Source organism: Rhodamnia argentea, chromosome 5 (assembly GCF_020921035.1).
Source record: "Rhodamnia argentea isolate NSW1041297 chromosome 5, ASM2092103v1, whole genome shotgun sequence".
Lineage (NCBI taxonomy): Eukaryota > Viridiplantae > Streptophyta > Magnoliopsida > Myrtales > Myrtaceae > Rhodamnia > Rhodamnia argentea.
Genome location: NC_063154.1, coordinates 4,299,997 through 4,312,837, shown reverse-complemented (window position 1 = coordinate 4,312,837; position 12,841 = coordinate 4,299,997). Strand labels below are relative to the sequence as shown.

General features: G+C 45.5%; 1 protein-coding gene and 1 pseudogene across 1 annotated transcript; both read right to left on the bottom strand.

The window, feature by feature from the left end:
- Nucleotides 1–761: 761 nt before the first annotated feature.
- LOC115750840 (probable pectate lyase 5) lies at nucleotides 762–7,654 on the bottom strand. The gene is made up of 5 exons (XM_030688433.2): nucleotides 7,315–7,654; nucleotides 6,685–6,903; nucleotides 5,275–6,166; nucleotides 4,389–4,594; nucleotides 762–1,052 (listed from the first exon to the last, which is right to left on the bottom strand). Exons 2-5 carry the CDS (start codon nucleotides 6,819–6,821, stop codon nucleotides 794–796), a joined length of 1,494 nt encoding a protein of 497 aa, XP_030544293.2. The 5' UTR covers nucleotides 6,822–6,903; nucleotides 7,315–7,654; the 3' UTR covers nucleotides 762–793.
- Nucleotides 7,655–8,445: 791 nt separating this feature from the next.
- Nucleotides 8,446–10,448, bottom strand: LOC115754994 (annotated as a pseudogene).
- Nucleotides 10,449–12,841: the final 2,393 nt, after the last annotated feature.

The following is a 12,841-nucleotide window of genomic DNA, read 5'->3' as shown; positions in this document are numbered from 1 at the left end:
CCGGAAGGGCTAAATTGACACAAATGCAAAATGTTTATGATTAAATCGATAAAAAAAAAATTTAAGACTAAATTGACACAATTATAATAGGTTCATGACTTTTTTGGTAATTTTTCCCTTGTTGACCGGTAGCTAGGGGCTTGTTCTTGGCAATGGCATCCCCAACTGCGGCTTTGACGGTTTGGCAGAGTCAATGTTGTTTTGGAGACAAGCCCATGTTAGAACTTACTGCTCAGGACTGCTCTATTGCTGTTGAGAAAGAATAAAGGGCAAAAGCGAAAGATTTTGTTTAAGGAGTGTTCTAAAGATACTTATGAGCTAACTAATCACGAATATTCAGAGAATTCAATGAATCGTTATCTTTTCCGTCACGGGAAATCAATTTTTCGAAAATTGAGTAATTTTCTATGTGGAGACACTCGTTAACGTGATCGAAAAAAACATGAATGCAGACAAGGTGGTGTTATAGAAAGGCTCTGAAATTAATGCAGCAATATGGCCCCCCCATAGTCACCTGGGCCATCCATACCCCATGCATTCACTTTTGCACTTTTTCCTGTTGATCAAGCCTTTTATAAAGCTTAATCGAAAGAAAGTTGCTAATCGCATAGGAGCGAGCATGGTGCGGATTGACCATCAAATCGGACCGAAACAGAGCGCACAGATACAGCTCGAAGAAAACTAGAAATAAAATCAAACCGGATAATAGTTTAGGAACCACATCGAATCGATTTTTTCTATTCAATAGTTTTTAGGCTCTCACATGAATTTTTTTTTTTCTTTGGCAATGTTTCTACAATGTCAACAATTGCAATGATAATAGAGCACCACGGTTGGTACTAGTGTACAAAACCAAAATGATTAGTAAAAACAAAAGGATTGAGGTAGCTGATGAATGTGCTGGTGGCGCATCGCTCCCGAATATCATTCCAAAGTAGTCACCTTCCCCTCCGTCAGACCCACCTCCTGCACCGACGGCACCGTCGGTGGAGGAGCCCGTGCTGGTCCCGCCCCCAGCAAACCCCGGGTAAGATATGCCGGCGCTGTTGTCCCTGGGAAGGAAAGGAGAGGGAAAAGAAAAAGGAAAATCAGAGACCCTCCTGAATGAATCATAATCCCAGGACAAAAGTCATGACAACATCAGGTTGAGGAATCAAACAAAGGGTGATGGACATGATGGAGAAAAGGAACAAGAACAAAAGGCCTTTTCTTTATTGCAGAGTCCAAGAGATCCTAGTGGTAGGAGTAAGGTTCAATCTAAGCTGAACTGGAAATTTGGCTGCGTTATCTTCCTAAAAAAATTCTCTGTCCCAGATGGAACCTTCTCTCATTGCTATATGCTCATCTCAAACTCAAATGCAGTCAAGTTGATGCTACACAATGATGCAGAAAATGCAGAAAGAGAAGTGTATTTTAATGAACCTATCACTCAAAGTGCTTGCTTTCAAATGAGAAGACTCGCATACACTAGGTCAAGGCCAGTTGCAGTAAGGTACAGTTGCGTTATACCAATGGACCATCCTAGATTCCATCAGTCTGTGTCGAGCCAGCTTTTCCCTCTCTGCCTAATCAAGCAGGTTATTGACTTTACTCCCCATCATTCGACACCGAAAAAAGACGGCCATTCACAAGTCTCCTCTGTCTAATGTCATTTATCTGCAACCCAAATAAGATGACTCCCACTACTTATTCCAAGTTCCAAGAGCAGAGAAACCGGTAAAAATCATGGATATTGCTGGGTTTCTTGGTTTTGAAAGCACTACCCTGGAGAATTTGTTCAAGCTTCAGTCCGAACTGGACTTTCGAAGAATTATGACTTCATTCAGAGAAGCCGCTAATCTTCGCATATATCTCGAGCTAGCATTGACATGGTTGAAAGGAAATCTAGCAATGTTCATTCTTCAGAAGATTTGGATCTAAGGTTCTCACCTCCGGCAAATTCTTACCCCGACCACAGTTCACCAGGTACCATCATAGCCATGGGATATGGCTAAAGCCAGCACATGCTGACCCGGGTCCAGGCAAAGCATTCGCCCGAACCTCCCATGGTTTCAAAGCAAGATGGGCTGATGGGAGTTGGGATGAGGGACCATCTCTCTCCCTTCCTCCCCTGTTCAGGTGTGTGCAGACACAAATCCTGAGAGCACGGTTGGGGGGACACAACGGTAATAACATTGAACATGCAAACGTGAATAGGACAGGGACCAAGGTCACTTGGTGGAAATCTTCTTTTCTTTTCTTTTTTTCTCAATTATTGTATCTAGATGCTAACACTAGCGCAGCTGGTTGTCGCTGTCTAGTTCATATCAGATCCCAAACCAATGCCCCCTCCCCCCTCAAAAAAAAAAAAACAAAACAAACAAACAGGTGGGTGGGGCCCACAACGCCTCCTTAGTCCAACCTAAAGAAAATAATGCAGTTGTCATAAGCGGATCCCACAAGTATTGGCTGGACAGCAGATGCAGGGAATATGAACTGAGTACACACTCACTCACTCATTCACTTTCTAACCCCAATACACACACAAACCCGTATGACCTCTTCTGAACTTTCCTGGGCGGGCAGATGACATTTTCTTTGACTATAATGCAGCAGCCTCCAATTAGACCAGATAAAGAGTACAAAAAAGGAAGGGAAAAATCGCCTCCTTTATCAAAGCCCTTGCACTTAGAAAGGCCTTTTCATCCTCCATGCTCAAAGTCACAAGCTTTTGACATGGAGACACTGGTTTTCCAGCTCAAACCCTCGTGTCAGAAAAAGCTAAAAACCATCTCATTTTATATACTATTCCTAGACAGAATGGCCAGATGAGTTGGGCTCACTTTACAATTACAAGCCTGGATGCCCATTTTGCAAAAAAAGCTATTCATCAACTTGAGTGAGCCTCCTCATTAGACGAACGAGTCTACTCCAAAAGGTCAAGCCATAGAAATTTAACTCACAGCTTGCAATTTACCCTGTCTAAACAACTCCAGGAAAAAGATTATGCATTTTTACGCCCTTTCACCAATTTTTTCTCAAAGCGATTGTCATTCAAACCAGGTATTTGAATTGGTAGAACAAAGTGTACGACTTTCAATCGCAAAAGAATGTGATGATGAAAGCATGTATCATGTGGACTTCGATATAGGCGACTAGCAGGTCTAGGGATTGGTCAGGAACTGCTAAATGGCCTACAGAGATAAAAGGGTAAAAAGCAGTGGGCAAGAAGAGGACTTACTTCTCATTTGCGTAAAACCCAGAACAAATCACTGCAAAGGACTGCAGATTATTGGAGAACTGGAAAAGGCACACAAGGAAAGGGACAAGGGAACTGCAAGGCTGTTCTGTTGGCCCTATTGAAAGATTCTCCAAGCCCCGCATGATCACGTGCAGAGATAGAATGACAAAAAGATGGAACAAAGCTCACCACAATGTCTGTAATAACACCATATGCAGTTGAGAGTTTTTATTTTATTTTTTTGTATCTGTAACTCTCATGATGATCTGGTGATTAGCTTCAAATGATATTCCAGGGAAAACAACTTGCTTCTTCTTTTTGGTTAAAAGGTCATGGATCAACAACAGCAACTGGGAAAGAGAAAAGCAGACTAACAATGCCGAATAATACCCCCTTCACAGCGACAGCTAAACTGACAGGTTCTGTTGTTGCCAATGTCTTATTCGGAACGGTTGCAAGGTGTTCAATCAGGATTTATATTCGGTCCATTGCAGTTTCAAAAAATAGAAATAAATAGACTGTCTTTTCCCCGAGAATTATTGATCCAATGAACTCAGAAACCGTTCCAATTTGTAGATGCAGCGCACAAATCAGTCATTCAAAGTGAAGAGCCTATCTTCAAGATCTAACAAAAGACCAATAGGATTAAGAGCGCACAATTTGTTCACTATTCCGAGAAAATACTTCTGGAAGAATGCAATTTATAACCAAATCTCTCGGATGAAAATTGCATTTGTGAAGAGCTGTATTCAAGTATAAATGAGCACACCCAATCTACTTTGACAGTTGAGATAGATACTTGAGAAGCAGAAGCACCAGTACTACCTCAGCCTGGAACTTATCTTCCTACCAACTAACAATGTAACTTCACAAAAATCCGAATCCTGTCATGTACCAAGACAGTGTGATACTATCAAAAAGGGTACCATAATTTAGAGCTTAGCCATGACAAACCAATGGAGAGCTCAGTAACTCGGTGCGGCTTTGTATAGATGTGTAATTTAATCTTTTGAACTCGATCACCCCCGAACTAGTGTGATCCTCTAATCTAAATCTCCGTGTCTGACACTGAGCTTAGCAGAGTAAATGAATCCACTGTTGAAGCAAATAATAACTAACAACAATGCCGGGAAATGCGACGAAGAGAGAGAGAGAGAGAGAGGTGTACCTAGGATCGCCGAAGACGCCAGCGTTCATGGTCAACTGGTTGATGAGGCCAGCAGACTTGGGCTCAATGCTGGAGGCCTTGGAGTACTGAGCGCTGAGGCCGACCCCGGACGGCACGAAGAAGGCGCCGTTCACCATGACGTCCCCCTCCGTCCTCCAGTTCCAGTCCGTCCACTCGTTCTCCTCTGTGTCCACGCGCTTTGTCACCTGCGATGGGATAGCGACATTGGGGCCTATCACATCCCATCTCTCATCTCATAACGGAAGATCCCGCAAAGAACGTCCAACGTCCTCAAAGATCCGAAAAAAAACATCCATAATGCGTACTGACTCGAAAATAATTGGCTCGAGTTTGGCACCAAAAGAAACACGCTGGTTGTGTGCCTGTCAAAGCACTTATAAGACCAGACTCAATCTGTCAAACGAGACGGACCAACTAGCTTCTGCGTCGAGCACCAGGCTGGGACTAGCCCAGAGGCAGCGGCATCTGCTCCCCACGCACCGTCGCAGCAAGTGGGGAAACACCCCACGTCCCCCGCAGACAGAGACATCCGTCCGCGTCAAGCGCAGAAGACAGAAAGTCAAAAAAAGCTCGATGACCCACACCCTCCTCCCTCCTAAAAATCAGATTTTTTCTTTTCAACGAATCCGAGGGCGCCTAAGACTCAGCGACTTTCGTACATTTTTCTATGCTGCAAGTTTTACCATGTTTTTTCGGACCTTCCCATGTCTTGTGTAACGCAAAGACTATTCTAAAAGTTGAAATTTTTTTAATAGTACTTAATAAATGCTTAACCTGCTACTGACGAGACGCATGAAAATAACTTAGCCCGAAAAAGAAGTCATTTTTATCCCGAAACCGCCCCTCACTACCCACGCTCGCTCACCTCCTTGGCGTTGGGGTCGACGGGCGCCGTGTAGCGGTTGCCCTGGCTGTTGATAGTGGGGTTGGCGCTGCCGCCGATGGCGTACATCTCCCACGCCGTGAAGTCGTTGTTGACTACGTGGATGTAGCCCCGCCGGCACCGCGGCATCCGCTGCACCAGCGCCTCCCCGAAGTGGTTGAACGCGATTGTCACCTGCATCCCCGTGTCCGGGGCGTACTTGTCGTCGTGCCCCAGCAGCATCACCTCGTCGTGGTGCGAGAAGTAGCTGTTCGATATCGTGATTGCCGTCGAGCCCATGATTGCGTCAATCAGCCCGTCCGCGCAGTACGACAGCGAGCAGTGGTCCACCCATATGTGCGACGCCCCGAATATCGATATCCCGTCCCCGTCGGATCGCCCGCGCCACCCGACGTGGGTCGGCGACGATCGGATGTTGGTGTTGCCGGAGGGCTTGCAGTGGTGGATGTGGACGTTGTGGATGATGATGTTGGAGATGTATTGGACGGTGAGGCAGCCGTTGCCTGTGATTTGGATGTTGTGCCCCCGGCCATCGATGGTCTTGAAGCTGTTGAGGATGAGCTCGTGCTTGAGCCGGATCAACATGTCGGCGGAGAAGATGATCCACAGGGGCTCGTCCTGGATGGCCCCGAACCGGAGCGTCCCCGGTTTCGGGTTCACCACATCCAAGTCCGAGGAGTCGGTCACCACGTAGATGCGCCCGTCACGACCACCCAGCGCCGACTGCCCAAACCCAATGCCACAGTCTGCCAGGCGCTGCCGGTTCGAGGCCCAGTTCGGGTCACACCGCCAGCAGTCGTCGATGGGGTTGCCGGTGCCACACGACGAGGAGGACGAGGACAGGAGTCTTCTTGAGAGGGAGGCATTCAGTCTCCTGCAAAGATTAAATTGCAAGGAAGGTTTTTGCTTTGTTCGAAAAACCTGGAAGGAATAACTAAAGAAAGAGCAGGTGGGTTTTGTTTTTCTTGTTTTTGGTGTTAGAAGAAGAGTTGAAAAGAGGCTGCGAGGCAAGAAATGAGGGCAGTATCCCACTATTTCCTATCAAATGTGGGAAAATGCACAAGGCTTGGATGGGTTCTTTGCCCGCAATGGCTGGGACTTGAGAGTGTATTGTGCAAATGCTGTCTGCTTGGTGAGCTCAGAGGATGATTTGCTTGTCTTGAGGAAAAATGAAAGAAATCTCTCGAGGAAGAAAAACCTGGGGAGAAATCTCTTTGACCAAAAGAAAGGGGAAAATCTGTCAGATTTGAGATTTGGGGGAGAAAACAGAGCAATGTGGGTCAAAAAACAGAGTGGGTATCTCGGCTTGTCCTTGGCCAGAAGGTTTCGGGGCCTTAGAAGACATTGCTGGATGCGGGATGAATGCAGATGAGGATTAGAGACTAGACATACCTGTGCACATCTTGGACAACAGCTTCAGGGTCCGGGTGTTGGTGAGGGAGGGTGAGGTTCATAGCAGCCGAGAGGGAGAGAGAGACGAAGAAGATGCACGCAGGGAGAATGCAGGTGGTCGGGAACAACATCCTCATCCTCCTCTCCTAGGCACAGCAAGCAATAATGAGGCAAATGGGGGAGCCGCTAGTTCTGCCGGAGCTGGTTGTTTGCTTCTCCCAAAACTAAAATCCCGCTAAGAAAAAAATTAGAAAGAAAAGAGAAAGGACCTTTGCCTTTGATGCTTGATGAGATGTAGCTACAGAATTTCAGGAAATTGTGCAGGGGAGGTGGGCTTTATAATAACACAGGCCTAAGCGGTGATTATAAAATAATTACCTGCCGGAAAACTCTATTTTAAACTTTCTTGAGGGCAGGGTTTTGGTTTTTCCATTCTTGGAGGTTTTGTTTACTTCATTTTCAACAAGAAGAAATGGAGGAAGGAAGTCAGAGGATGGGGACACAATGGGAGCGGGAATGAGGTGGAGAGAGAAACACCTCCCCCTCCTCCTCCATTCTCTCTCTCTCCCTCTCCCTACCCTAATCCTCTGTTTCTTGCGAGACCCCCTTTCAGACACTCACATTCCTGCCTTGCTTGCTAATCATTCTGCAAATAGTTAGAGAAAATCGCTAGAGAGAGAAAGAAGAGAGACAGAGAGAGCGAGCGCATATCCTTATATCTGCATGAGGGATTGAGATTCTTTGCTGGGGCTGGTGGTAAAAGATGTTGCTACTGATGGTTATTCCTCAGCAAGTGTGGACAAAAAACCCTTTTTCACTTTTTTGAGTTGGGCTATCTCTCCCTCCCTCTCTCTCTCTCTCTGTTTTGTGTCCGAGTGAAGGTTTCGATGATTTCTGGGTTAGATTCTTCGCAGTTTTTCATTGATTCAGTTAAAAATGCTTTGCCGGAGGTTGAAGACGAGGCTCTCTCACAATGGCTTCTGTGGAAGCTGTAAACAGAGGTCCCTTTCGTTCTTCCGTTTTATTTCCTGCACAACAGAACAGAGAAAATAGCAAAAGCACAGCGTCAAAGCCTGTTGTCGTCGAACAGAGTGTCCTGCAGACTGCCTTCTGCAAAAGCTTCATAGCGGCATAAATGAGCTGAATCTATTTTTTATTTCTTCTTTTGATAATCCAAAACGCCCCGACGAAATGGATCTAACAAATCTTGGAAAGGCCCTTTGGACATCTTTACAAGTTTAATGGACTTGGGTTGAGCCCAGATTCTTGACCAGGTGATACCGGTCCAGAAACGAGCAAGAGATGTCGGAAGTTAGTTCCTAGATTGTCCGAGTGATATTTCGTTTTTCCATTTGCCTTTGTGCATGCAGTCGATTAATCATCGATCGATCTTTGCACCATCAGGGACCATTCATTCGAGAAAATCCCTAGTATTATAAAAATGTTTTTCCTTGAAAAGATTAAAAAAAACAAATATATTTCACGTCACGATTCTGTGATTTTAATAATTCGGCTGGACAACCTGCGTGGTGCTCGAGGAGTAGGAGCATCACAAGATCCAACAGATGTTGTTGGATTGGGGGCAATTCGGGTCCTCGGGTCAATCAGTGGGCCTCGGCCTGACATCCATTTGGATCCTTCCCAATGAGCCACTCTGCATGAGATTTGACTTCACCTACTTGACAAATGATAAAGAAAAAATAACTTGAAAAATCCTTCCTGCTGATCAGATTGGGGGGGGGGTTTCAATGTTCATCAATTTCACTTGTTCCTTCTCACTCTCTTATCTTTTACGTCCTGAGGATCATCAGTGTTGGCATTGCTTAACGCAATTCCCTTCTCATTCTCAGCCATTTGATCTCTACACCTCTTGTAGATGTCCCCTTGGTAGTGCTTCCTGGTCCTCACGACTAGAACCAGCAAGATGAGCACGTTGACCGCGTTCACGTTTGCCAGAATGCTGAATGACGTCCGTTAACACCGCCTCCCGAAGCAAGTCAACTCCATCGTCGCCGATTAGTTCAGTCGTCTGGCCGCCAGCTGCCTCGTGGTCTCCTGGTCGTGCAACCACCCTACGACCAGCACGTTGAGGGTGTAAGATCCGAAGGGACTGGCCAGCTGCCCACAATTGAAGAGCGTCGAGTAGTACCTGAGCCCGAAGAGCTCGGAGATGATGATGAAGAGGAGGCTTGAGTTGCGCGCCCCTAGGAGAATCCAATGAGGAGAGACGCGACGTAGACGGACCCAGGGGTGGGGATTAGGACGAGACACGACGAGCGAGAGCATCATGATGGCGGGACGGGGCACCTTCCACTTCTCATATTTGATCTCCGAGATGAACCCAGCGAACACCCGGCCAAAGTGGTTCCACACGCTCACAAGGGACACGAATGTGCCGACCGGGTGTTGCGGGTAGCCTAGGGACTCTCCAATCTGGCCCAGGTTGTCGACCGCCGTCAGGATGCACCTAGGTCGCAACACGTTGCCATGAAGAGAGTGATCATGTCCAAGCTCAAAAGGGCCTGCATGATGGTGTAGTCCGCACCTCTTTTGGGTGGCTTGAGCACATCAGCACAACACAGTTTTTGGATCATTTGAATTGGCACCCTCTTGCTCTTCTTGTTTCGACTGATCAGTCGCATGAATTTCCAAATAACAAATCTATCGGGAATGATACAATCTCAACCGTAAACCCTCACACTATTACTACATATTTTACATAAAATACTTATTGATTGGAAGATCAGTACTCTACAATTGTCAGGCTAGCAGCACCCTTTCCAAATCAAGAGGAGAGTTGGAGGCATAATCAGCAACTCTCATGGTTGCCGTCCTGGGTTGCTGCGCCTTCCTCTGATTCCACGTGGCCCAATCCTCTCTCACCACGATCCCGAGGGGGAGGGAAGTCAAGATGCAGATGGCGACCGTGCTCAGCCACGTAGGCCCAATGGGGGAAGCTGACCTGCTTCTGGGCGATGGTCAAGGCCATGATGACCAACGCAAGCAGGACCGTGATGGCCAAGTACTTGTAGAACATCTTGAGCTTGTTGGGGTGCGTTGAGAGCTTCATCGTCCAGATGGTGTACACGAAGATGATTGAGATCACGGCCGACAACCACCCGAACAGGAGGATGATGGCCTTGGAGTTGTCCCCGTAGATGGCGAAGTAGAGCTACGACATCATCGCGCTGCTCGGCCCCACGAAGCCCTTCACGAGACGAGAAAGCATTTCGTGCACATGTTAAGGTTGCTGACGTGAATATTGACGAGAAACTAGTCGATGCATGAAATACCTTCATCAGGCCGAGCATGTTGCCTCGGCTCTCGGGGACGCTCTTGACGCAGGTGACGAGGGAGCCCATGTTGGCGAAGTTCTGGGAGTTGGCGTCGACGCAGATGTAGAGGCACATCTGCCAGACCGCCGGCCAGGTAATGCGACGGGTGACTGCGAGCTAGACGAGGAAGTAGCCAGGGAAGTTCATGGCAGAGTCGATGAGGAAGACGAGCCACGTGGGGCGACCTCAGCGATGAGGCCGGAGGGGATGTCGACATTGGCGCCGAGGTCCTTGCAGGAGTTGAGGAGGTTGAGGGTCGACTAGTCGTAGCCGAGGGTGGACTTGATGTCCCTGGAGCAGTCGCCAGAGAGGTAGGTGGTGCCGACACCCAGCATTATGAGGAACGACGCGAACATCATGAACCACCGCCCCCTGGAGGACCTGGAGGACGAAGCCGCAGCAGCCTTCGCCGCCAGTGGTGGTCGCCATGGGAAGATTGCCGTCTCTGGTCTGGGGAAGTTGAAGCTTTCGTCTTCTTTGAAAGGATACATCTAGAGCTCTTAAAAAGGGAGGATTTCAATGTGGACATGGATGGATTTTTATGGTGGAAATCATGATGAGAAGATTGAAACAAAGAAGTTTTAGTTAAGCGGATAAGGTCAAAATAGATTTGATCTTCGTAATTGCAAATTTACAGTGTCGTGCATGCTGAATTTAGCGTAACACTTCACAACTATAGACAAGGTCCCTTTCATCGGATCCCAAAAAAAAATAGAACCCGCACCGTATCCGTTTGGATTGGAACGGATAGGGCCCGCAATTCATGAGTTCTTTTAGGTAGGGTAAGCGGATCCAAGATTGGTTCAGGTTTCACTTGGAATCTGAAATTTACCTGTCGAATCAATTCTCCAATTTTTGAGAACCTAAAAACTACCCTTTTACGGATTTCAGGATCATGTGCGGGGTCTACCCAAATTCCACATAAATTTTTTAATCGATCGATTGTAATGAATCATCACCTCTAATGACCGCCATTTGTCGTTATGATCCCTCTATTATAATTCATATTTAGACACACAAAAAATATAAAACATTAACAAAGTAAAAGTCTTTGTTATAGATATCGTCGAAAATTTAATTTCAAACTAGTGGTTTCAGATTGCACACTCATCATCGAAGGCCATGAAAAATTGCACCATCGCTCGAAAAAATAGAATATGGAAAACACAAAGACTTATTGCAGGTTCTAATGTGGAACCTACCGTGAGAATTGGTTTCCCAGACTTTTGAAATATGAAACCTGACCGATGGACCGGGCCAATTTTACCCTAAAACGATGCTCACCCTTACTTTTATGTGCTGACGGGTACGGATTTCTCGACCCATTATGGGTTGAGTGGATCCATTTGGGTCGGCCCATCAATAGTTAAAAGTTGTGGGCCGTGCAGGACTGCGTGTCGAGAGTCCGTGATTGAGTCTCTTTTGTCCGGGCATGTTGCCTTCTTGGGCTCACAGGAACTCCTTGAGTAAACATGCGACCAAGCCGACAAGTTTCTTAAAGATGCTAATCATGATCGGGAAATTAATTATACAAGTTTCTTAAAGATGCTAATCATGATCGGGAAATTAATTATTGATTAACACGAAGAATCAATTTTTTGTGTGAAGGGAATTTTGTCTTTGGGTTTAATTCAACTTGACACGCCAAAAACAAAACGCTAAAGTTGGGGACCTCAAATTCATGCGAGCACAATCGGTCTTTTTAAATTAGTGCTCGTAAGGAACTTGTCAAAAAAAGATATATCTTAAACATACTCATTTATAATGGTCAAATTCCCTAAAAAACCCCAAACTTTAATCTAGTCCCAAATCAATCTCAAACTCTTTTTTTTATTTTAAAAAAAAAAATCCCAGCTTTATGTCTAGTCCCAAATCCGCTTCGAATAATTTTTTGTCTCGAAAAAATTTCCAAACTTTAGGTACAATCCCAAATTTGCCCAAAATTTTATTTTTTTCTTAAAAAAATCATAAATTTTCAATGTATTTTCAAATTTAGCCAGTGATCTAATCCCAATTTGACGTGGTATTTCCACGTTGAATGAAAAATTAACATTAGCGAACGAAGGGGCGATAGTTACGGACTGACGTGGCATTTTCACATGGATATTAAATCCACCCCAGTAAAAAAATTATCCAAAATGAAATTGTTCTAGGATCTAAAAATTAGGGACGACTAACGGCGATTTTTTGACAAAGTGTTAATGGAGCAAATTTTAGATTAGAGCAAAAATTGGTGATTTTTTTACTTAGACAAAAAATGGTCATGGTAGATTTCAAACTAGAACTAAATTTTAGGGTTTTTTTTTTTAGACAAAAAGAAATTCGAGACAAATTTGAGATTGAACTTAAAGTTAGGGTTTTTTTTTTAGACAAAAAGTTAGAGAGGGGCTTGACCTAAAGTCTGGAGTTTTTTAAAAGAATTAGGCCTCATTTATAAAATCCTAATTCGTGAGCTGGGTGTTCTACAATCATCGTATCTTATCGCCAACAATACCCAAATGTGCGGTCGAGGAGAGAACGCGAATGGTTTTTTGTGCACAAACTTGTGAATTGGCAACCATTTGCAATCGAATCACATCGTTTTCGTCCGTTGATTTGACTTACTCGTATAAGGCTAACGAAAATTAATAGTCCGGCACATTGATCCAGACTTCACATTTGTTTGATAGGTAAGTCAAATCCCGCACCACCTCAAACTAGTATGGCTCCTATCAGAGTCATCATGCGTGCGTGGATGAACGGAGGGGGCTGTGACCACATTTCGATAAGATCGTGACGAAGATAGGTCCAAGCAGGCCAATTGCCTGAAAAGTCGATCGTAG

What these genes read in the sequence shown, in the direction of transcription:
- LOC115750840 (XM_030688433.2), bottom strand. Translation starts at nt 6,821, where the DNA reads ATGAGGATGTTGTTCCCGACCACCTGCATTCTCCCTGCGTGCATCTTC. An exon ending in TCGACCCCAACGCCAAGGAG is followed by an intron (nt 4,595 to 5,274) that starts GTGAGCGAGCGT and finishes ATCCCATCGCAG; the next exon opens with GTGACAAAGCGCGTGGACAC. An exon ending in GGCGTCTTCGGCGATCCTAG is followed by an intron (nt 1,053 to 4,388) that starts GTACACCTCTCT and finishes TTTCCTTCCCAG; the next exon opens with GGACAACAGCGCCGGCATAT.